This window comes from Haliotis rufescens, unplaced genomic scaffold, assembly GCF_023055435.1.
Source record: "Haliotis rufescens isolate VD_foot unplaced genomic scaffold, xgHalRufe1.0.p SCAF_3, whole genome shotgun sequence".
NCBI classification, from domain to species: domain Eukaryota; kingdom Metazoa; phylum Mollusca; class Gastropoda; order Lepetellida; family Haliotidae; genus Haliotis; species Haliotis rufescens.
Genome location: NW_025964001.1, coordinates 40666088 through 40690515, shown reverse-complemented (window position 1 = coordinate 40690515; position 24428 = coordinate 40666088). Strand labels below are relative to the sequence as shown.

Genomic DNA, 24428 nt, shown 5'->3' with positions numbered 1-24428 from the left:
TATAGAGTTATGGGAGAGTTAAAACTTTTTATATATATATTTCTCTCTGAAACCTGTTCATCTTGAATAAATTATGGTTGGACCAAGACATTCAAACTCCCCCCACTGTGTTGCAAAACGAACATACCTCCCTTTAAATTTTTTGTCTCCACTTGTACGCAGCAAAATGAACACATCGTTTGTAGTTTACAGTAAATGCGAGATCGGGTCACTGGACTATCTGGTCAAGACCCGATTGTTTACAAGCCGCAGGACTATTGCGTGAAGCAAAAAAACATTTACTTTTTAAATGCAAATCGTAGGGAAGTACATGCTTTCCCTTTTCGTGAACACCTTGTCTCACTGAATTCATTCATTTCAACATAATATTTCCTTTTGCCCAATGGATACTCGAATCTGTTCAGCGGGTATTCGAGACTGATTATATACTGGCGTTGACGTTTTATATTTACGAGTTTTTGACTCTTGTCAAAACTATAGTTGTGATGGACAGAATCAAGCGAGGTTTATATACATCTTCGTAAATATTCCTTTGGTAAAGCGTGCACATGTATGGTGCCTACAAACCGCAATCAATAACATGGAAAATCTGGGATTCGAACTAATGACAGGTAGATCCTAGCTCGCCTAAGGAAAACCACACGACGAAATGCAGCGCCATAGATGGCGTATGAGTAAACACTTCACATCAATCTCTCTTTAGCCAATTGTGCTGTGCCTTCCGCGGGGAAACCACGTTTGTCTGGTCAAGTCTTATTATCACGACAGGACGCCGTGATACAGCATCACATGTTGCGTATGACAACCGTGACCTATTATGTCACTGTGCTACCAGGGTAACGTTACCCTTTTAAGGAAAATGTATAAGCGTCTCAATGCTGTGTCTTAAATTGTAATTGTAAATACGGCTGTGTGTCCGCTGGTGTTACATCAGCCATAAGTTAACAAAGACCAAATTATTTGGGGTCAGTGTACCCAAGTCGTGATTTTACATGCGTCTGTTCCTATAGCAACTGGTATGAACAAAGGCCAAAAGCATCCTAAATACGATGAGATTACTCAACTTTTGTTCACAAATACACTGAGAACAAAATGGCATGAGAACGAACCTTTATTACAATGATGCCATGTACAGACCATGCACACCTCACTGTAACGTCTCCCACGAGACTAGATTTTCTTTTCGTTCTCGTCCTCCCAGATGATGTCCAGACCCCATATTGTTGTCCACCTCGTGTCCAGGTGGTACACACGCTCGGGAACAGCACGATCCTCGTTGACGTCATCTGCAGTGTCCACATCGTCCCGCAGGCTGGAATAGTTGAAGTACTCCCCAGCGTACAGATCCATCACGTCAGAGTCGCTGTGGCTTTCATCATGTGAGAGATCCGCCATGTGCTGCCACCACTCACAGTTGGAGGGAAGGACGTACGTGGAGTCGAACAGATCGTCTGCTTCCCACTTCTCTCGCACGTCCACGTGACCCTTGGGTTGGGCTTCCGGTGTGTTTCCACTCAAGACGTCTTCAGATGTGGACACGATTCTTGAGGCGTCATTGTAAAGCATTGCAGATAAGATGGTGTTTTGGAATTACTTTTACAGGATCTGCTACGTGATATCAGGGTTCTGATTTGTGATCTCCGAAGCTTTTCGAGACGGTTGGATATGTAATCATCGACGATACCCGAATGTTAGGTGAGGGGATGTATTGACAGCTCGGTCTGGAAACGAAAACGTGAGAGAATATAAATCGTCACAGTTAATGGTATTTCAGCTGTACTATAAAGGTCGCAAACGTTTATAGCGTTTAGTGAAACCCACGGTCATGGTTCGCATTTGGGCTGAATCTGGGAGTCGAACCCACGACAAGCAAATATGGGCATGGCCAAGGGACGAAACTCCAAGCACAGAGGACGGCAAATGAAACCTCAGTCTGTCATACATACCCTATTTAGAAATATATGCACCATGGGGTTAAACACATTGTTGAATGGTTATTGATTTCGTTTGGATCAAGAAAGCAGCATCAGGTCTTGACAAGCGAAGTACATAGATCGGATCATGACAGAGAGAAGTCACAGATTTACATGCTTACCTTCAATCAGCTAGCTCTAAAGCATCTGGATTTAGATTTCTCCAGCGGTTGAAAAATGTCAGGGACAAATACTTCTTTCGGCGGTCACTGTCGTCAGTTGCCGGTATACCTGACTCCAAATACTTGCTAACGTCCTCGGGTCTTAATGCGTCACGTGGAGACTGAGTTTATGTAATAGAGCACCCGTCATGCCACTACGTCACATCGTCACGACCAATCTCCTTGCATCAATCACGGGCCCCGTTGTTCTGAAGGAAGTATCACTGGCTGTCTTTTCTAACGATACCAGCAGAAATGTGGACCTCGCAGCATGCCCATCACGGTTTTGCTGATTGAGATAAGCCTAAACGTAAATGTGAGAATTTTACCTGACGCGTTGGTCAGTCAACAGTCCGTGTTTCTCGCTGTCCTGAATGGGTCGACTGTCGTCAATAATGGTTATAATAGTGCTCCATGCTTTCATCGTTCAGGTGTACCCGTAATTAGGGGTCATTCCTTACGTATTTGCTTTCTCGTGGATTGTGATTTTTGTGCATCAAGAAAACTTTTGGTCAGGGAATGGGTGTATGCAAATGTACGTATTAAAGTGAGAGCAATTGTGATTTCAAGTCTTTATTGCAGAAATATTCACAGGTCTATAGTACATCGGTACAGATGTACAGAAATTATTTTTTAGTTGTTTATATCACTTGTCTTATCATTTCTTCACTTCATTGCATGAAATATATACGATGTTTAGGATTTTTATGCATTGATATTTACATACGACATTACTTTGTTTGTTTGTTGTTTAACGCCTCACTCAGCAGTATTCCAGCTATATGATGGCGGTCTGTAAATAATCGAGTCCGGACCAGACAATCCAGTGATTGACATCATGTGCATCGATCCCTTAGTTGGGATCGATGACATGCATCAACCAAGTCAGCGAGCTTGACCACCCGATCCCGTTAGTCGCCTCTTACGACAAACATAGTCGCCTTTTACGGCAAGTATGGGTTGCTGAAGACCCCGGATCTTGACATTACTTCATTAAACGTAAAGCTATTCGGATAGTGGTACAAACACGAAGCTAGGTATGTGCAAGGTAGACTTTGATAAAATGGACATGTGAGAACACAGTATAGACAGTCAACTTTCCTTCGAGATTTTGATAGATCTTCCTGTTGCGATATTCAATACATGTGATGTGCATCTTAATTTGGAAATTGCGATTCCATATATATACCAATGTGGTTCCAAAAGGTATTCTTCAGTTCCAAACACTGTTTTAAACATAATAATGACATTTAGGAGATAATGCAATTGAATCATCTCGTCGTGGTGAGGAACTGGTTCTTATCATTGAACTACTGTGCCAAATTACCCGTGAAGAATCGGGTTAGAATAGTTCTTCAGCAACCCATGCTTGTCATAAGAGGCGACTAACGGGATCGGGTGTTTAGGCTTGCTTACTTGGTTTGATGCATGTCATCGTATCCCAATTACGTGGAGTGATGCTCATATGAGTCATTAGATTGTCTGGTCCTGACTCAACTATTTACAGACCGCCGTCATATGGCTGGAATATTGCTAAGTGCGACGTTAAACAACATACAAAATGTGCCAATTCAGCCAACGTTTGACGGGTAGTATCTAGAAAATCACATCTTGCAACTCCATTCATACATCTGGATCACAGATAGCCCAGTCACCTAAATCTCAGCATTTCGCTACGAAGAGTTGTGTCCCTTGGGCGTACCAGAATATTATGTTATTTGGTTCACATCCCAGATTCGTCCTGAGTATGCTTCTTGGTTTGTCACCACCATACTAATGTATTCGTTTTCGGACATTTCTCCAACATTCACCTGAAACACCAAAAAAAGAACTGAAATGTGATTTAACGCTGTATTGATCCCAACGCATTTATACAACTCATTAAAACACCATGTCTGTGGGTGTTCACACCCATATCCCTATATCCCTGCCCGAATACAGAAAAAAGTACAAATAAACTGGATGCTATCCTTTATTCTCACCAATCAGGAAGGGGAATTAAATCAGGGAGATTATGCAAATATAAAACGTCAACGCCAAAGAATAACCAGTCTCCATTATCTGCCCAAACAGATTCCACTGGGCCTAAAAGGCAAAATAGATGTGAAAACTATACGAATGGACCCCTGAAAATCAGTGATGGCACCAGGTGTTCGCGGAAAGGGTAAGCATGTCTTGCCCTACCGGCAGCACCCACCTCTCGCGCAACTTGCTTGAAAAAGTAAGTGTTTGTTGTCCACACAGCAGTACTCCTGCCAAACAAAGGCGAAACTACTTGACTGTGTGATTAAATACAGATCTAATCGGAATTCGTATGGTTAATTCCTCTTATGATCGTCGGTGTCGCTATTAAATTTCGTTTCAGTATGTTCAAATACAACATCACTGGATTAAATCGATAATCCACCTTAATCTTCTTTATGCAGTTGGAATAAAAGCGACAAAACCCTCTCCACATTCATAAGAAAGCTCTGCTTAAAGCAGACGATTGTACGATTCCCACAATATGATGAGCATGTGTTTAGGAATCACTATCAAATAGTGATGATACCAAATGTTTGTCACGACTTAGCAACAAGACTTATTCTGTTTTACGTCGGAAGTTTATGTAATAAAACATCCATGGTATATTCTAACATATCAAATTCGTTATTTTTAGGAAGGTATTTATACCATTTTCCTTTGCGATTGTGTGGAAAAGAGTGAGTGAGTATGGTCTTACGCCGCTTCTGGCAATATTCCCGCTACATCACGGCGGTGTGGGAAAGACGGGTTACACAATGCATATTCTTACGCAAAAGAGTGTCCACATCGACGGCATTAATTAGCTTGGTCTGTTTATTTTTTTCAATTTATTTCACTTGAACAAAGGTGACTTGAATGTTTTCTACTAGATGGCCATGTTTCCATGTAACCGTGGTCTTTTGTGGGAAGAATTTACTTTTTCTATTCAGTTTTTTTAGAAACACATGTGCGATGTACAGCTTTCCCTCTATGTGGAGCAACTTTTCAGCAGCGCCATTCTTTTGCATCTACATTTCCCAACTTTTGAGGTACTATTTCAAAGAGCATCATACGACCTTTGATCCAAAGTTGATCTGCCCCTAACATTCAAGGCTTCAGTTAAACCAAACGTTTTATGGTAGGTAAGCGAAGGACATTTCCAAAATGGACGCATCAGTGTCCAGTGTAATTACCTAATTTGACTTACAACACGTCCCCGTGTTCTTTTTTCGGGTGATAAATTGACTTTCCTTTGCATGTATTTGTGACAAGTGCCATCAATGGGGAAGGATATGCTTACCTTTTCTCGAAGACCTGGTATCATCACAGTTGGAGTAACAAACACATACTCATGTTGTATTCAAAATCGTACATATGGAAAGAGTTTTGTCGTTTTCATGTGCATACGAGTCTGTAAAATTCTTAAAGACGATAAGGAATCGATTTCACGTTTCAACGATGTTTTATTAAAATGAAGCAAATATTATTAAAAAATATCAATGTATATTTCTTCGCAGGGAATGCTATTCCTCTTCCTCCCAGATAATGTCTAGACCCCACACTGTTGTCCTCCTCGTGTCTAGACAATAAACGGACTCGTGTAATACACGTTCCTGTATGACGTCATAATCGATGGCATCAACTACACTGACAAAGGTGTCCACATCTTCCCAAAGATTCGAATAATTCAGACTGTCCCCAAAGTGAGGCAGATCCACCACATTAAAATCACAAGGTGGCGTTTCAAATGAGAGATCGTCCATTTGCTGCCACCACTGACAGTTGTCGGGAAGCACGTACTCGGAGTCAAACAGATCGTCTGCTTCTCCCCTGCCACATACTGACATATCCGTATTATAATTTGACGTATCACCATATAAAACATTGTCACAGTTGGTCAAGTGCTCGACCGGGTAGCTTTTGTCCGTCTTTGGACTGCTTCTGCACGTGCTGTCACGTGACGGGAAGTGACAACATGTCAGGCGATCTTGTTTTCGCTGGAACAGCTCAGGGAAGTGGTCCAAGATGGCAGGATCTGCGACGAGGGTCGGTGGTACCCGGATGTCGATGGGGTGGGTGGTAGCAATATCCACTTGTGTGATATCGGGGGCCATGGTGTGCAAGTATGGTAGATCAAGGCGCTGTTAAGAAGAACACACTATTTAGAAGGTGTGCAATAAATCATTTCGTGGAATAACTACATGAATTTAGCTTCTGAGTGGGTCATAACATGGTCCTAACGCACCGTTTTGGACAAATATCTAATTTAGCATGTTCGGATAAATGTTGAATAGCAATAAATGAGTTCTGTTCACGGGCAAACATACCTCGTCAGTTGGATCCAGATTACAGCGTGGATTGTCTGCTTTAATGGAGTCACTGTGGATACAAGTCTATCTCAGATACTAAATTATTTTCTCAACTTTCTTCTCTCGGTGGTTCTCTCGAATGAATGAAGATGGTGAAACAAACAAATACTTATACTACTGTCATCACATTGTAATCCAATAATGTCACAGCAGATAAATATTCTCCAGACGTGTATCGCGTCATGGGTGAATATGTATTCAGCCGTCTGACATCATTTGTCTCGTCTGCTCCTAATCGCTGTTCACGGCCGTGACGTCTCCGTCTGACCTTTGATCATCACGCGTCGGTCAAGCAGCAGCCCCTCACTGAGAAGGGAGATCCGCTATTTAATGTAAAAACTACGGAGTTGAGAGATGCGTTGTTGCAGAGTTGTCACCTGGATTAATGGATGAATGAACTGACGAGATTATCGCCGTAACGAGATTGTGTGTTTTGACCTGGATTATCCAATAAATAGGAACAGACCGTGGCATTTGTTCAGTGATATTGACGCTATATGTGATACGTGCCAATTAGTACATCATATTATTTACCTTTCAAGCTGTCAAGTTTAACATTTTATATTGCTACCTTCAGCAGTCCCTATAGAATGATTGAGTATGGTTTAACGAAGCCTTCAGTAATGTTTCAGCAATATCACAGCGGGGGAGCACCAGAAATTGGCTTCCTACACTGTACCCATGTTGGGACCCGGCCTTCAGCGTGACGAGCGAGCGCTTTAACAGCTACGCTAAGTCCAACTAAGTCCAGATGAATGAACATACATTAATTATATCATGTTAGGTTATCACAATCACCCGGTAATGTACAGGTATTTATTTCGATGTTATTGCAACGGTTGAACTGGCAAAACTCCGGTACCATGGTGGAACCAGGGAAATCGCAAAAGCTAGGAGAGTTAGAAAGAAAGCCCTAAATAGGTCAAAAAGGGATAAATCAGCCTAAATCAAGTCCGAGCAGCCAGGACAAAAGTAAGACAACTCATAGACGATTCTAGATCTTATTTTAAGACTGGAAAATGAAATAAAAAAAGCTCACTTAAACAATACCTAGCCGCAGTATTTCTGGACTTCAGCAAAGCCTTCTACATGGTATGGCATGACAGACGCCTCTCAAAACTAGCACAAAATGGAGAAGAAGGGAACATGGCAAACTTCATAGACAGCTTCCTGCAAGACAGGTCGCTATCAGTTGAAATAGGGAACAATCGATCTGATCCTATGGCACTAGACAATGGCACGCCACAAGGCAGCATTATAAGCCCAACCCTGTTTAATAGCATGATCAATGATCTTTTTGACCATGTCAACTCTCCTACCCAAACTTCCAAATTCGCAGATGACGGAGCAATATGGGTAAAGCACAGAGATATTTCACAAATCAGAAAAAAAACTCCAGTCAGTCCTGGACGGAGTAGATCAATGGTGCAATAAATGGGGATTCACCCTTTCAAGTGAAAAAACTGTTGGAATTCTATTCAAACGCCGGGGGAAAGATGCCATGATACCCAGTGTCTCCATAAAAGGCAAACCAATCAAATTCGAAAAATGTGCAATATTTCTTGGGGTGATCCTTGATCAACACCTCAATTGGCGCAAACATATAGAATATGTGGAAAACAGATGTCAAAAAGACCTGAACGTATTACGGGCAATTTCAGGCACATCTTGGGGCAGATCGATGTACACTCAGCTGGACCTCTACAAATCTCTTATCAGATCAAAAATTGACTATGGTTGTGAGGCCTTTCATTCAGCATCAAATACTGTCTTGAGGCGCCTAGACAGAATACAATACAAAGCCCTAATGCTGGCCACAGGCGCAGCAACAGGCACCTCACTAGAAGCACTACAAGTAGAAACGAGAGAACTCCCATTGAAACTAAGAAGAGAGCAGGCAATATTATCGTTCTGGGGACGAACATCAAACCCTTTGGTTAAAATGATATGGCAAGACAAAAACATTCGAGATGAAGCCCTAGCTCGAAAAAATCCTTCACTTGGGATATTAGTACGTGAACTCATTCGAAGTCACAACTGTGATGACATTCAGCCTCCAGAAAGTCACTACAAAGGGTTACACCCTCCCTGGACTTTAAAAACTCCCAAAGTTGACACTGCTGTAACATCAGACGTCACTAAAAAAGAAAATCCAACCCTACAACGATCAGTAGCTATCACTAAAATTAAACATACCTGGGACAGCTGGGCACTTATATATATACACTGATAGATCCAAGAATCCTATCAACAACAGTGCTGGTTACGGGATCCATATCCACAGCTCCTAACCCAAAGCATTCAGTTCGCCTGCCTGATGGTCATCGATCAGTATTCACGGCTGAATTGGAGGCAATTCATCATGCACTCAAACTCATACCGGAACTTCCGGAAGCAAAGGCAGTCGTCCTATCAGACTCGCTAAGTCCACTTCAAGCCATCAGTGGCAGAAACTCAAACTCCAGGCCAAACACAGTCAACAATATTCTATACGAATATACAAAACTATCGGACCAAGGGCAACAGGTGGAGCTGTGTTGGATCCCCTCTCACATAGATATTCATGAAAATGAAAAAGCAGACTCATTGCCGAACCTAGCTCTAGACAAAGCGGATATACAGCCTATTCCCTTTAGTAAACTAGAGATAAAATCAAAATCAAAACCTCCATAGCAGAAAGATGGCAAGCACAATGGGACGTAAGGAAGATCGGCAGATGGCTATACAAAATTCAACCCAAGGTCCAACAAAAGCCAAACTCATACTCAAATGAAAGGAAAACTGAAATTGTAATATCAGACTCGGTCACAAAAAGCACTATGACAAGGTTTGTTCATCTTGCAATCAGGCTGAAACCATTGCTCACGTGTTACTAGAATGTCAAGACCATGCCCCAGCCCGGGCTTGGTTAAAACAAGAATTGCAGTTAGATCCGCTATCTGTCATAGATCTCCTAAAGCCAAGAGATGCAATAGCGAAGGCCAAACTAACTCTATTTCTGAGAGATCATATAAACAGAGCAGCCAAGGATAGAAATGAAATCATATCAATATAAGAAAATAGAAATCATATCAATACAAAAACAGAAATTATGTGAACACCAAACTCACAATAGATATGTGTACCCTACTCACACACATGAGTCCCAAAGAGGGACAGGTCAGCCGAAATTGCTTAGGCAGAAGGCCACCTCTTAAACACTTAATGCAACAACAACAACAACAACAACAACAACAACAACAACAACAACTTTAGATATAGTGTCACAACCGTGACATTTGTTTAGTGATATTGACGCTATATGTGATACGTGCCAATTAGTACATCATATTATTTACCTTTCATGCTGTCAAGTTTAACATTTGATATTGCTACCTTCAGCAGTCCCTATAGAATGAGTGAGTATGGTTTAACAAAGCTTTCAGTGGGGGAGCACCAGAAATTGGCTTCCTACACTGTACCCATGTTGGGACCCGGCCTTCAGCGTGACGAGCGAGCGCTTTAACAACTACACTAAGTCCAACTAAGTCCAGATGAATGAACATACATTAATTATATCATGTTTGGTTATCACAATCACACGGTAATGGAAAGGTAATAACTTTGATGTTATTGCAACGTTTGAAAGACAATTTTCAACAACTACGGCACAGAAGTTTATGTTATAGCTCCAACATGTCATTCTTGATGGACGTTGAAGTGTGAAGAATATTTGTATTGTGTAACCGTCAGTAAATTCCGGTCATGCATGTCAAGGTTTAGATGCAGTGCACACTGACTAGAAATAGAAATTGGTAGAAAACCTAACACCCCTCGTAAAGAAAGATTTTTGCAAACTATGTCAATTTGGCCAAATAGAAGACGAGTTTCATTTTCTGCTAGTGTGCCCTGCATATACTCACCTACGCCATCTCCATGTTCCTTTATAATATTATTTACACCTAAATGTCCATGAGTTTAATATTCTTCTATCTACATCAAACACAAAGCTCATTAGTAATATCGATTAATATCTGTATCATGTTAAAGAAGAAAGAATACGTATCTTATCATTGTGACTGTTGCCATAAATATGTCGTACATTTTGTACAAAGGGCCTGTGGCATGTATTGTACTGAATAAAGAATTCAAGTATATTAGTATTGAATTTCCCCCCCCCCCCCCCCCCCCCCCCCCTCTCTCTCTCTCTCTCTCACTCTCACAACGTAGGGTCCGTATTATGCAATGACCGGCTTGTAAAACTAAACACTTGCAGACATCTCGAGAGCCGTCAGCTTAAATTTTTCTACCACTACCATCACCACCACTACCTCCGCCGCCCCGCCGTCCCGCCGCCTTCCCGCCCACGCCCACCACAACTTCTACCTCTGCCGCTACCTCGTGTCGCTGCCACTATACATGAAATCCATGAACTAAAGCAGTCAGCAATTTTGTGTCTGCCAACCTCGACAAGGTAGAATAGGTCTTCAGCAACCCATGCTTGTTGTAGAAGGCGACTATGCTTGTCGTAAGAGGCGACTAACGAGATCGGCTGGTCAGGCTCGCTGTATTGGTTAATGAATGTCATCGTATCCCAATTGCTGGATCGATGCTCATGATGTCTAACACTGGATTTTCTGGTAGGGACTCGATTATATACAGACCGCCATCATATAGCTGAAATATTGCTGTGTGCGGCGTAGAGCAATTTCCGAATAAACTTCAAAAAGAAGGTTTGGTCAAATTCATTATCAGTGGCCATTTATGCGACACGCTCAATAAAGAGAGTAAGCGAGTGAGTTGGGTTTCACGCCGCTTTTAACAGTATTCCAGTTATATCACGGCGTGTCAGAGTTAGATGTAGAACAAAACTAATGGTTGAGTAAGGAAAGTTGAACATTTGAAGGACATTTCCAATTGGACGCATCAGTGACAAAAATGACGTATTTTGACTAGTTTCCGTGGGTTTTTTTAGGTGGAGAATTGACATGCCGTTGCATGTGTTTGTAACCTTTTCGCAAATACCTGGTATCATTATTATTTGATAGTGATTCATAAACACATGCTCATGATATAGTCGAAATCGCATAACAGACTATGCACCCGTGATTCACGGTTGGGGTATTGCTTATTGTGTTAGTATATATTTTGTTTCACATATGAATTAAGATTTCCGCCTTAAAGTTTGAGTTGATTAATACAACGTTCAATTACATTTAAGTCTATGAAGTCATTGCTAATTTTGGCAAAGGCGGAACAAACACGTGACAGAAAATGTTGTGAGTTTAGAGGGAAAAGTGGCCATTTAGGGCCAAGTACTTGTGACAAAGTTTCTTCAGAAAATACAGGAGAAGTGCTTCACCTTAAAGGGTGGGATCGTTTAAAATACGATAAACTGTGACATTACAAAGCTGCACTTAGGTAAATATGTAACTATTCTTAAGATGTTAACATATTTGATGATACATCTGTGACGTTTAAGCCGATTTTGACACCCATGACCAAGTCGGCGGTACTAAACACTGTGAAGTGAGTAAGTTGGGTTTAACGCCGCTTTTAACAGTTATATCGCGGCGTGTCAGCTTAAAGTGGGAGGAAAGTGAGTGAGTGAGTGAGTTGGGTTTAACGCCGCTTTTAACATTATTCCAGTTATATCACGGCGTGCCAGCTTAATGTGGGAGGAAAGCCCGAAGTGATGCATGTCTTAGACGTTTACCACTTCGATGAAACCTACGAGCACGGGTATGGTGCTGACCAACCGAGAAACATAATCGGGGCGAACCGGGATCCGCACCCACCATCATAGGTTTCTGGCGTGCCCAAGGGACGCAACTCTGCACAGCGAATCGCGTCGCCTTAGACGACTGGGCCACCCGTGCCCTCTGAACACTGTGGAGGGTATGATGAGAGTTTAGAGGAAAAAGGGCTTCACTTTAGGTTCGTTTTAAATACGATTTACTGTGATGTGTTAAAGGTAAACTAAATGATACATGGTACATATGATGTTTTAAAACTGAATTTGACCACCCAGGCCAAATGGGACCGAATACGTGTGAGCTCTGACAACACTGAGATGTGAGACACTCCCTCTAACTTCGTAAAGAAATGTTTGCGCGGAGATAATAAAACTGCCCCCAATATGTTTCAAAATAACATGTTTCTTAAACGTTGTTTTCATTTATAAGCAGCCAAATGTTTGCATTCGTACACAGCAGACGTAATTCAAAGTTATCATGTTGTGTAATGTTTGAACAAACTCAGTACATGTGCCATTGTATCACTTGATTTTCTGTCCGTCACTTGTTTGTCTGCCTTGTTTACAGGACGTCGTCTCATGACAGGAGTACTGCTGAGCGGCGTCAGGCAACAATACATACTTTTTATGTGAGTGGCAGGTGCTACCGCTAGAGCAAGACATGCTTGTCCTATTCGTGAACACCTTGTATCATCACTGATTTTCAGTGATCTATTAATAACATTTTCACAGCTTTTTCGCTTCTTGAGCTTCTAAGTCCAACAAGAAGCACCACCACCCGCTATTTTTATAGCTTTTATGGCAAGGTTCGTGTGCAATGTACCAGTGATTGACATGTGCAATGTACTAGTGATTGACATGTGCAATGTACCAGTGATTGACATGTGCAATGTACCAGTGATTGACATGTGCAATGTAGCAGTGAGTGACATGTGCAATGTACCAGTGATTGACATGTGCAATGTAGCAGTGAGTGACATGTGCAATGTAGCAGTGATTGACATGTGCAATGTAGCAGTGATTGACATGTGCAATGTACCAGTGATTGACATGTGCAATATACCAGTGATTGACATGTGCAATGTAGCAGTGAGTGACCAAAACATCAGATAGTGTTCGACAGTTCCCATATCTAACGTACACGTACACGTACATAATTGGTCATGGACACCCATTGATATAATTATTCATAGATGTGTGGATTATCGATAGATCGATGTAATCAAACTCATTATTTATTTATGTAATGTCATGTTGATATTGAGGTAGATTAAAGAACTTGACACCTAACGTTAATCTCATTTAGACCATTTACAATCGACATTCTTTTATGTCGTGGTACAATATGGTGTAAGGCCGTTTAAAAAAGGTGTTTCAGTTATCTGATCGCGTGTCAGATAAATAATCAGAGCGAACTCGGACTCTAAATTTAATCCAACTAATAAGACTGGTCATACACGTGGGTATACTGGCCATACGTGGGTATACTGGCCATACATGTGGGTATTCTGATCATACACGTGGGTATACTGGTCATATACGTGGGTATACTGGTCATACACGTGGGTATACTGGTCATATACGTTGGTATACTGGTCACATACGTTGGTATACTGATCATACACGTGGGTTTACTGGTAATATACGTGGGTATACTGGTCATACACGTGGGTATACTGGTCACATACGTGGGTATACTGGTCATACACGTGGGTATACTGGTCACATACATGGGTATACTGGTCATATACATGGGTATACTGGTCATACACGTGGGTATGCTGGTTCTACATTTGGGTAAACTGGTCATATACGTGGGTATACTGGTCATATACATCTGTATACTGGTCATACTATACCTGGGTATACTGGTCATACATGTGGTTTACTGTCATACACGTGGGTATACTGGTCACATACGTGGGTACACTAGTCAAATACGTTGGTGTTCTGGTCATACACGTGGGTATGCTGGTCATATACGTGGGTATACTGGTAATAAACGTGACTGTATTGGTCACATACGTGGGTATACTGGTGATCCACGTGGGTATACTGGTTACATACGTGGGTATAATGGTTATATACGTGGGTATAGCGGTCTCATTCGTGTGTATATTGGTCAAAAAAGTTGGTATAGTGGTCACATCCGTGTATATATTGGCCACATACGTGGGTATACTGGTCACAAACGCGGGTATACTTGTCATAAAACGTGGATATACTGGTCACATTCGTGGGTATACTGGTCATATACGTGGGTATAGTGGTCATATTCGTATGTATGTTGGTCACGTACGTGGGTATACTGGCCATACACGTAGGTATGCTGATCATACACGTGGGTATACTGGTCATACACGTGGGTATACTGGTCATATATGTGGGTATACTGGTCATACACGTGGGTATACTGGCCATATGTGGGTATACTGGCCATACACGAGGGTATACTGGTCATAGACGTGGGTATACTGGTCACATACGTTGGTAAACTGGTATTACACGTGGGTATACTGGTCGCATACGTAGGTATACTGGTCATACAATTGGGTATACTGGTTATATACGTGGGTTTACTGGTCATATATGTGGGTATACTGGTCATATATGTGGGTATACTGGTCATACAATTGGGTATACTTCTTATACACGTGGGTATACTGGTCATATACGTGGGTATACTGGTCATAAACGTGGGTATACTGGTCATAGACGTGGGTATACTGGTCATACACGTGGGTATACTGGTCAGACACATGGGTATGCTGGTCATATACGTGGGTATACTGGTCACATACGTTGGTATACTGGTCACACACGTGGGTATTCTGGTCATGCGCGTGTCTGCATCACGTTTTCCTTAAGAAATATTAGTCAGACACGTGTCTGGACCATGTCTCCTTAACAAATACTGGATAAATACGTGGGTATACTGGCCACATACGTAGGTATACAGGTTATACGTGTGGGCACGTAGTGGTCACTGGCCATACACATGGCTGGACCATGTTCTCCTCAACAAATACCAGCCATACACGTGGTCGGACAATGTCTTCCTTAACATATACCAGTCATACAAATACCAGTCATACACGATTGTGTACCATGTTTTTCTTAGCAAATACTGGTCATACACGATTGTGTACCAGGTGGGTCATATACATCGGTGCTTAGAGGAAGTACAAAGTTAACTCTACCGGTACCACGTTAACCCTTACATTACTGGTCATGTATGTCAGAGCAACATATTAACAATTACAGACGCTAGTCACACGGTTCGACTCACCCTGTTATGTCAGACACGTGGGTGTACTGCGATGACAACCGCCTCATATTTACGCCCTCTCCAATAAACGAAACACATTAACGAATATTATAGTATGTGTTCATGTATATTTTAGTATAAAAGTTGTAAACATGTAACAAGACTAAATCATATGTCAACAAAGACAGTACATGAAAATTCAATCACTGGATACAGACATCCTCAGTCGGAATACCGACTAACACTGTGTAGCTGGGAAATCCGCTTTGATCACACTAGGAAGTCCATCAAAATGTCTTAAAGCTTCAGTCATACTCTGGTGGATCCCACGCTCGCCAAGTTATTTAACTGAGCCACTTAACATAGGCAAAACAAAGACCTTTTCCGGCACGACCACCGGAACCGATGCTGCGGTTGATGCCGAAGTAGATGTCGTAGTTGGGGGAGCCGCCCTCGGAGTCCGACTGTCCGTTCAAGGCAAACAGTAAGTTAGTGTTGAGGAAATAGTTGAACTCTGCTCCCCAATTGTTCCAGATGACGAGGCCGTCGGCGATGATGACGCTGAGACGGTTGTAGATGATGTTGGGACGAGTCAGGAGAATACCTCCTTTGGGCGAGTTCATATCATTACCATAGATACGAAATGTAGAACCGGTTCCTTGTATTTCGGCGTCACGGGATGTGGTGCCACTGTCTCCACCTGTGATGATAAAGGACATAAAAGATGTAGGATATATGACACATGACGCTTGAATCATGTCACGTTGAACATAATAAGAGGTACATTTGGGAGCCATCTACTTCCACGAATATTATTGTAAATGCACCTATATTCCCCCTGTTCTGCAATGACAACATTGAACTTTAAAGACGTCTATCAAAATATATCAATACATTACTAAATGAGTTCTGATAATCTCTGCATCCAGTGTTATCAATATACTGTACTCTTGTACCAGCATGGGTGGTCATCAGCACACATCGCACCGGAATATTGGTAAAAGCGGCATAAAACCATACTCACTCACTCACTCACTCACTCTGAGCAAATACTTAAATCTGAATCCTGATTATAACCTATGTTTGTTAACGCCATACCCGTGCGAGTCTCGTTCACGAAAATTATGAACGTGTCATAACTGATACATTCTTCAATGCAAACTCACTCAAAATGTTCAAAATGAGGATTAATTATTATAATGTCACACACAATATTATCACTAAAAGATAAATTACCATATCCATTGTTGGTGGGTGAGTCGCCGATGTTGAACACCCAGCCTGAAGGGTTGCTGAACCACATGTCAATAAGAACTTTATTCTTCCTGTTGGCTGACCCAGGAGCGCCAAAACTCAACTTGAGAACGCCCCTCTTCCCGCACGTGCCTGACCCATATAGCGATGTCTTCCAGGACAGGGAACTGCTGGTGTTGATGGTCGTGCCTGACGTCAGGTCAACTGTGAAGTCATAGCCTGGGGACACATAATACATATATTGTGAGGATGGTGACACAATACAATTACTGAGCTTGTCAGTTTCGTATATGTTCCAAAGAACAGACCACATAAATTGTATCTATCTTTTCATCATCAACGTCAAATGGGTCGTATAGAAGGTTTTATTTCGATTTACAGGTTAATAAACATGTAAATTTTTATGTTTTATTATTTTGATGCATCATCGTGGGGCGTATTTAAGATCGAGCAAGGAGGGAAATTAATCAATATGTGAGCGAAAATACATTGCCAAATGGGTCGTATAGAAGGTTTTATTTCGATTTACAGGGTAATAACCATGTATGTTTTATTATTTTGATGCATCATCATGGGAGGTATCTAAGATCGAGCAAGGAGGGAAATTAATCAGTATCTGAGCGAAAATACATTGTCAAATGGGTCGTATAGAAGGTTTTATTTTGATTTACAGGTTAATAACCATTTATGTGAGATGCGTCATCATGAAACGTATTTAAAATTGAACAAGGGTAAAACTTTAACCTTTGTTCGAAAATACATGGTAGAGAATTAAATGTCAGTTCCATCCAGGAGAGTCGCTGGTGTTGTCCTATCGTGGGTGTAATAACTAAACCGTGGGGCGAAAGAAACTATACTTCTCAGCTTATTTTATCATGTTTGATTTTAAGTTGCAAATATCTTACGTTAGAGACATTATACCCAAATAATGAACTGTGCTGGCGCTTATTTATCGCTCAAAGAATACCTGCTTCTAACGGGCAGGACAAACTGATTTTAAGTGATCCATTTACATAATTTTCACCCCTATTTTGCGTTTTATGCTCAAACGTATCTGTTTCGACAGATAATCGAGATTATTTTCTGGCGTTGACATCCACTATTTACTAGTAGTTTACAAAGTGATTGATAACAGCCGACAGCCGACAGCTTATAACTAAAAATGATAAAATATGACGGATAAACATCAGAGTATTTGGCTTACCTGCTACATAGCAAACGCAACAGAACGCTGCTATCAATGTCGATAGTTGAAGCATCGTGAATGAGATAATGCTGACTTCTGTCTCCGTCTGTGAGTGAATACATTGATACTGCACCCGCACTATATACTTCTCCTCACACACTCTCAGCCAATAGCAGCAGTACTACGCGACGTCATCCCGGATACCTGTGTCAGGTAAACAGTCTTTTGATTGACAAGAGGTGCTAGCTGTGACGCTGTGAAAAGAGAATGAGGGGAAGACAGGGGACTCTTGTGATCGTGCTTGTTTGACAAACTTCGTCGTAACCTCGATTCCAAGGAAGCAAAACAAAAACATATCCGGTCGAACTACAATTGTTTGATAGATACGTTTTATTCATCTTTGGAGCTAGAGTTCGAAACTCCTTGTGACATTAAAGAACAAACATGTTTTTTTTATGAAATAAAATAGTTTTTATTCGCATCAAACTGTTTTTCGTAAATCGTAAATAAGACAACGATGTCCATATTATCTGTATACCCATGTTCCAGTGTATGGCATCATCTTCTTGCCCCAGGGAAATATTAGGAGATAAAAAAACACGAGGATGTTTTTAAGTATTCGGAATCGTGCCTCAAATGTTAGAATTTCCGCTAATCGAAAACCCATTAATACCCACAAATGCTACGAAAATCGACTGGGTCGAAGATTAATGTTAATCACAGGCAACAAATATGCTGTATTCTCGTCCCCAATGCTATGCTACGAAAGCCTAATAGTACCACTTTGGTAGCATACGTGTATTTTTTAAATCGAAATTTCTCATTATTTCAATTATATTTCATGAAAAAATATGTTTATTAAAAAAGAAATTTCGCAATCTAACTCCAACCATGAATAACAAATATGAAACACGTGTAGTGTTACCGGATATGTTTTTGTTAAGTTCGCCTGGAATCTAGGTTATGACGAAGTTAGTCATATTCCCAAACCCTGAAGCTATTGACGTAAATCCGCCTTCTCATCCACAGCGTCATAGCAACGCCTCTTGTCAATCAATTGACTGTTTGACCTGGCAATAGGTATCCGGGATGACGTCGCGTAGTACTGCTGCTATTGGCTGAGAGTGTGTGAGGAGAAGTATATAGTGCGGGCGCAGTATCAATGTATTCACTCACAGACGGAGACAGAAGTCAACATTATCTCATTCACGATGCTTCAACTATCGACATTGATAGCAGCGTTCTGTTGCGTTTGCTATGTAGCAGGTAAGCCAAATATTCTGAGTGAGTGAGTGAGTCAGTGAGTGAGTTGGGTTTAACGCCGCTTTTAACAGTATTCAGTTATATCATGGCGTGTCAGTTTAATATGGAAGGAAAGCCCGAAGTGATGAAGGTCTCCGACGTTTACCACATCGGTGAAACCCACGAGCACGGGTATGGTGCTGACTAACCTGCAAACATAATCGGGGCGAACCGGGATTCGAACCCACAATCATAGGTTCCTGGTGTGCCGAAGGGACGCGACTCTGCACAGCGAATCGCGGCGCCTTAGACGACTGGGCCACCCATCCTACCCCCTCCCTACCCCCCACCCCCCACCCCCCACCCCCACCCCCAACCCCGACCAAAACAAAACAAAAATGTAAAAAATTTCCGATGTATAACTGCCATTATGTATTATTCTGTCATTTGTAGGCTGTTGACTATACGTTTGTTATCACTCTGTAGGCCGCTAGTAAATATAAATGTCAATGACATTTTGGCGTACAATGCAAAATAGGGGTGAAAATTATATAAATGGATCACTGAAAATGTCCTGCCAGGACGCACCCGCCAGTCACACAATTTTCATAAAAAAGTAAGCATTTTTTTGTAAACATTAACCCCAGTGAAAACATAAACTAAGGGACAAACGAAAGTATACCGAGTTTGTTTTTTATGTAAATAAAAATCGGAAGAACTGTTTGATTATGTCTATTTCACCATCACTAATTCCTGCAACAGTCTTAAAAAGTAATCTGTGGCTGAGTAATTATGTCTGAAAATATATTGGTTCAATGAAGACTGGGGTAAGAAATGAATTTGCAAACACATGACCCCCACAATGTTTTAAATGTTATAAATTTGTGCCGAAGAAAGCAAACAAATTTGTTGAATTTCAAAGATAAGATGTCTCAGATACCCATGAGCAATTGTGTATTATGCGAAAATATATTTTTATTTTTTTATTTAAGTTTCGAAATCATTGCATGTTGAAGAGTGTTGACTAAGCGCCACTACAGTTCATTATTTGGGTACAAAATCGCTATCCTAATATATTTCAACTGAAAATCAAACATATAAAAAAATCAACTGAGAGGTATAATTTCTTTTGCTCCTCAGTTTAGTTTTTCTTCCCACGATATGACACCAGCGACTCCCTTGGACGAAAATAACACTTAATTCTCTACAATGTATTTTCGCTCAAATATTGATTTATTTCCCTCCTTGCGCGATCTTAAATACGACCTACGATGATCCATTAAAACACTAAAATATATAGAGGATTCATCACGAGTGTTTTTTAATCTGGGAAATATCAACCGAGTCTTAGTTAATCGGTATTTGCGGAGCCTTTGGCGAGGCAAATACCGATTAACGGGACGAGGTTGATATTTCCCATATTAAAAAACACGAGTGATGAATTCTATTTATCATTTTCACATGTTTGCTTCCAAATTAAGGAATAATTGCATTAAACATTAACATCAGCAACTTGTCGAAATCTTACGTATAGATCGTGCGTAGTGATACATGTTTTCCATAGCCATGTAAACCAAAATAAACAATTCGCTGAGAAAAAAAGTTCCTCGGATTATTTTAAACAAAATACTTGAACAGACTTTTGCAGAATAATTGAAACTTTAATAACGGTAACAACAACGATTCTGTGTAATCTGATTATATCTCTGGTGTAACTTCACTTATAATATATAGTTTCAAATCAAACCGCTCGCTCTTCCGGTTATCTAATTTGCATATCTAATTTGCATACTTATGTCATTGGGGTATGACATACATGTTTTTATGTCATAAGCTTATGTCATGGATAAATGCTTAAGTTAAATGATAAACGTGGTTATTAACCAGTAAATCGAAATAAAAATCTCCCACACGACCCATTTGACGTTGGTGATGAAAAGCAGTAAAATGGTCTGTCCTTTTGAATTAACAAGCTAAGTAAATTATACTTTGTCACCATCCTCACAATATATGTATTATGTGTCCCCAGGCTATGACTTCACAGTTGACCTGACGTCAGGGACGACCATCAACACCAGCAGCTCCCTGTCCTGGAAGACATCGCTATATGGGTCAGGCACGTGCGGGAAGAGGGGGGTTCTCAAGTTGAGTTTTGGCGCTCCTGGGTCAGCCAACAGGAAGAATAAAGTTCTGATTGACATGTGGTTCAGCAACCCTTCAGACTGGGTGTTCAACATCGGCGACTCACCCACCAACAATGGATACGGTAATTTATCCTTTTTGACAATATTCTGTGTGACATTCCATAGCATTCAAAACTAATGGGCCGGCCCAATCATAAATACTAATCAGTCCTGATTTTGACTGGTCGAGTGTTGAAGAAGCTATCAGTTATTTCACGTCCATAAGTTTCGTAAATGAACACGGGTATGGCGTTTACAAACATAGATCATAGTCAGGATTTATTTTGATGACTAGTTGATTCAGATTCATTTATTTACTCAGAGTGAGTGAATATGATTTTTACGGTGCTTTTAGCACAGTTCCAACAATTCACAGTGGGTTATTTGCTATGAACTACCCACGGTGGTACTAGGGTAGAATATGCCAATAATGTTGGATGCAGAGGTTATCACAACTCATCTAGTAATAAATTGATATATCTAGAATGGTACTTTGATGTTCAGTAAGTTTATTGTAGAATTGGGAAAATATAGGGACATTTACACAAATAATTGAGGTGTGTCGATTGCTCCTTAATTTCCCTCTTATTATGTTCAACATGACATGATTCAAGCTTAATGTATGATATATCATACATGTTTCTGTCGTAAACATAAGGTCATAATCAGGATTCAGATTAATTAATTTGCTCAGGGTGAGTGAGTATGGTTTTACGCCGCTTTAACCAATATTCCGGTGCGATATGTGCTAAGAACCACCCACTCTGTTACAAGAGTACAATATATTAATAACACTGGATGCAGAGATTATCTGAACTCATTTAGTAATGTATTGATATATTTTGATAGATTTCTTTGATGTTCAATGATTTTATTGCAGAACAGGGGGAATATAGGGGCATTTACAATAATATTCGTGAAAGTAGATGGCTCCCAAATGTACCTCTTATTAAGTTCAGCATGACATGATTCAAGCTTCATGTGTCATATATCCTACATCTTTTATGTCCTTTATCATCACAGGTGGAGACAGTGGCACCACATCCCGTGACGCCGAAATACAAGGAACCGGTTCTACATTTCGTATCTATGGTAATGATATGAACTCGCCCAAAGGAGGTATTCTCCTGACTCGTCCCAACATCATCTACAACCGTCTCAGCGTCATCATCGCCGACGGCCTCGTCATCTGGAACAATTGGGGAGCAGAGTTCAACTATTTCCTCAACACTAACTTACTGTTTGCCTTGAACGGACAGTCGGACTCCGAGGGCGGCTCCCCCAACTACGACATCTACTTCGGCATCAACCGCAGCATCGGTTCCGGTGGTCGTGCCGGAAGAGGTCTTTGTTCTGCCTATGTTAAGTGGCTCAGTTAAATAACTTGGCGAGCGTGGGATCCACCAGAGTATGACTGAAGCTTTAAGACATTTTGATGGACTTCCTAGTGTGATCAAAGCGGATTTCCCTGCTACACAGTGTTAGTCGGTATTCTGACTGAGGATGTCTGTATCCAGTGATTGAACTTTCATGTACTGTCTTTGTTGACATATGATTAAGTCTTGTTACACGTTTACAACTTTTATACTAAAATATACATGAACACATACTATAATATTCGTTAATGTGTTTCGTTTATTGGAGAGGGCGTAAATATGAGGCGGTTGTCATCGCAGTATGACCAGTATTTGTAAAGGAAAATGTGGTCTAGCCACGCATATGGCCAGTATACACACCTGGTACATAATCGTGTATGTCCAGTATTTGTAAAGGAGAACATGGTCTAGTCACGTATATGACCAGTATACACACCTGGTACACAATCGTGTATGACCAGTATACCCATCTGGTACACAATCGTGTATGACCAGTATACCAACCTGGTACACGATCGTGTATGATCAGTATTCCCACCTGGTACTCAATCGTGTATGACCAGTATTCCCACCTGGTACACAATCGTGTATGACCAGTATTCCCACCTGGTACACATGTACAATCGGGTATGGCCAGTATACACACCTGGTACACAATCGTGTATGACCAGTATACCCACCTGGTACACAATCGTGTATGACCAGTATTCCCACCTGGTACACAATCGTGTATGACCAGTATTTGTATGACTTGTATGTGTTAAGAAGAACATGGTCCAGCCACGTGTATGACTGGTATGTGTTGAGGAGAACATTGTCGTATGTTTTAAGGAAAACATGGTCCAGCCACGTGCATGTCCAGTATTTCCGAAGGAAAACATGGTACACAATCGTGGATGACTAGAATGTTGAGAAGAACATGGTCCAGCCAAGTGTGTCACCATTACTTGCGAAGGAAAACATGATACAGAATCGTATATGTCCAGTATTTGTTAAGGAAAACATGATACAGAATCGTATATGACCAGTATTTGTTAAAAAGAACATGGTCCAGCCACATGTATGACCAGTAGTTGTTGCGGGGAGGTCCAGCCACGTGGATGGATGACCAGTATTTGTTAAAAAGAACATGGTCCTGCCACATGTATGACCAGTAGTTGTTGCGGGGAAGTCCAGCCACGTGGATGGATGACCAGTATTTATGAAGGAGAACATGGTCCAGCCACGCGTATGACCAGTATTGGTGAAGTAGAACATAGTCCAGCCACATGTATGACTAGTATCTGTAAAGAAGAACATGGTACACAATCGTGTATGGCCAGTATTTGCGGAGGAAAACATGATACACAATCGTGTATGACCAGTAGCTGTTTAGGGGAACATGGTCCAGCCACATGTATGACCAGTAGTTGTTGCGGGGATGTCCAGCCACGTGTATGACAAGTATTTGTGAAGGAGAACATGGTACAGCCACGTATATGGCCAGTATTCGTTGAGGAGAACATGGTACAGCCACGTATATGGCCAGTATTTGTTGAGGAAAACATGGTTCAGCCACGTATATGGCCAGTATTTGTTGAGGAGAACATGGTACAGACACGTGTATGGCCAGTATTTGTTAAGGAGAACATGGTACAGCAACGTATATGGCCAGTATTTGTTAAGGAGAACATGGTAC

General features: G+C 41.1%; 3 protein-coding genes across 3 annotated transcripts; 1 reads left to right on the top strand and 2 right to left on the bottom strand.

Annotated features, from left to right (window-relative positions):
* Positions 1 to 1103: 1103 nt before the first annotated feature.
* LOC124125201 lies at positions 1104 to 2368 on the bottom strand. Its single transcript, XM_046488477.2, has 2 exons — positions 2096 to 2368; positions 1104 to 1721 (listed from the first exon to the last, which is right to left on the bottom strand). Exon 2 carries the CDS (start codon positions 1564 to 1566, stop codon positions 1171 to 1173), a length of 396 nt encoding a protein of 131 aa, XP_046344433.2. The 5' UTR covers positions 1567 to 1721; positions 2096 to 2368; the 3' UTR covers positions 1104 to 1170.
* Positions 2369 to 15620: 13252 nt separating this feature from the next.
* On the bottom strand, positions 15621 to 18095 carry LOC124122831. The gene is made up of 3 exons (XM_046485978.2): positions 17968 to 18095; positions 16746 to 16982; positions 15621 to 16209 (listed from the first exon to the last, which is right to left on the bottom strand). Exons 1-3 carry the CDS (start codon positions 18020 to 18022, stop codon positions 15854 to 15856), a joined length of 648 nt encoding a protein of 215 aa, XP_046341934.2. The 5' UTR covers positions 18023 to 18095; the 3' UTR covers positions 15621 to 15853.
* Positions 18096 to 19062: 967 nt separating this feature from the next.
* LOC124122822 lies at positions 19063 to 22986 on the top strand. The gene is made up of 3 exons (XM_046485970.2): positions 19063 to 19215; positions 21221 to 21457; positions 22398 to 22986. Exons 1-3 carry the CDS (start codon positions 19161 to 19163, stop codon positions 22751 to 22753), a joined length of 648 nt encoding a protein of 215 aa, XP_046341926.2. The 5' UTR covers positions 19063 to 19160; the 3' UTR covers positions 22754 to 22986.
* The last annotated feature ends 1442 nt before the right edge of the window (positions 22987 to 24428 follow it).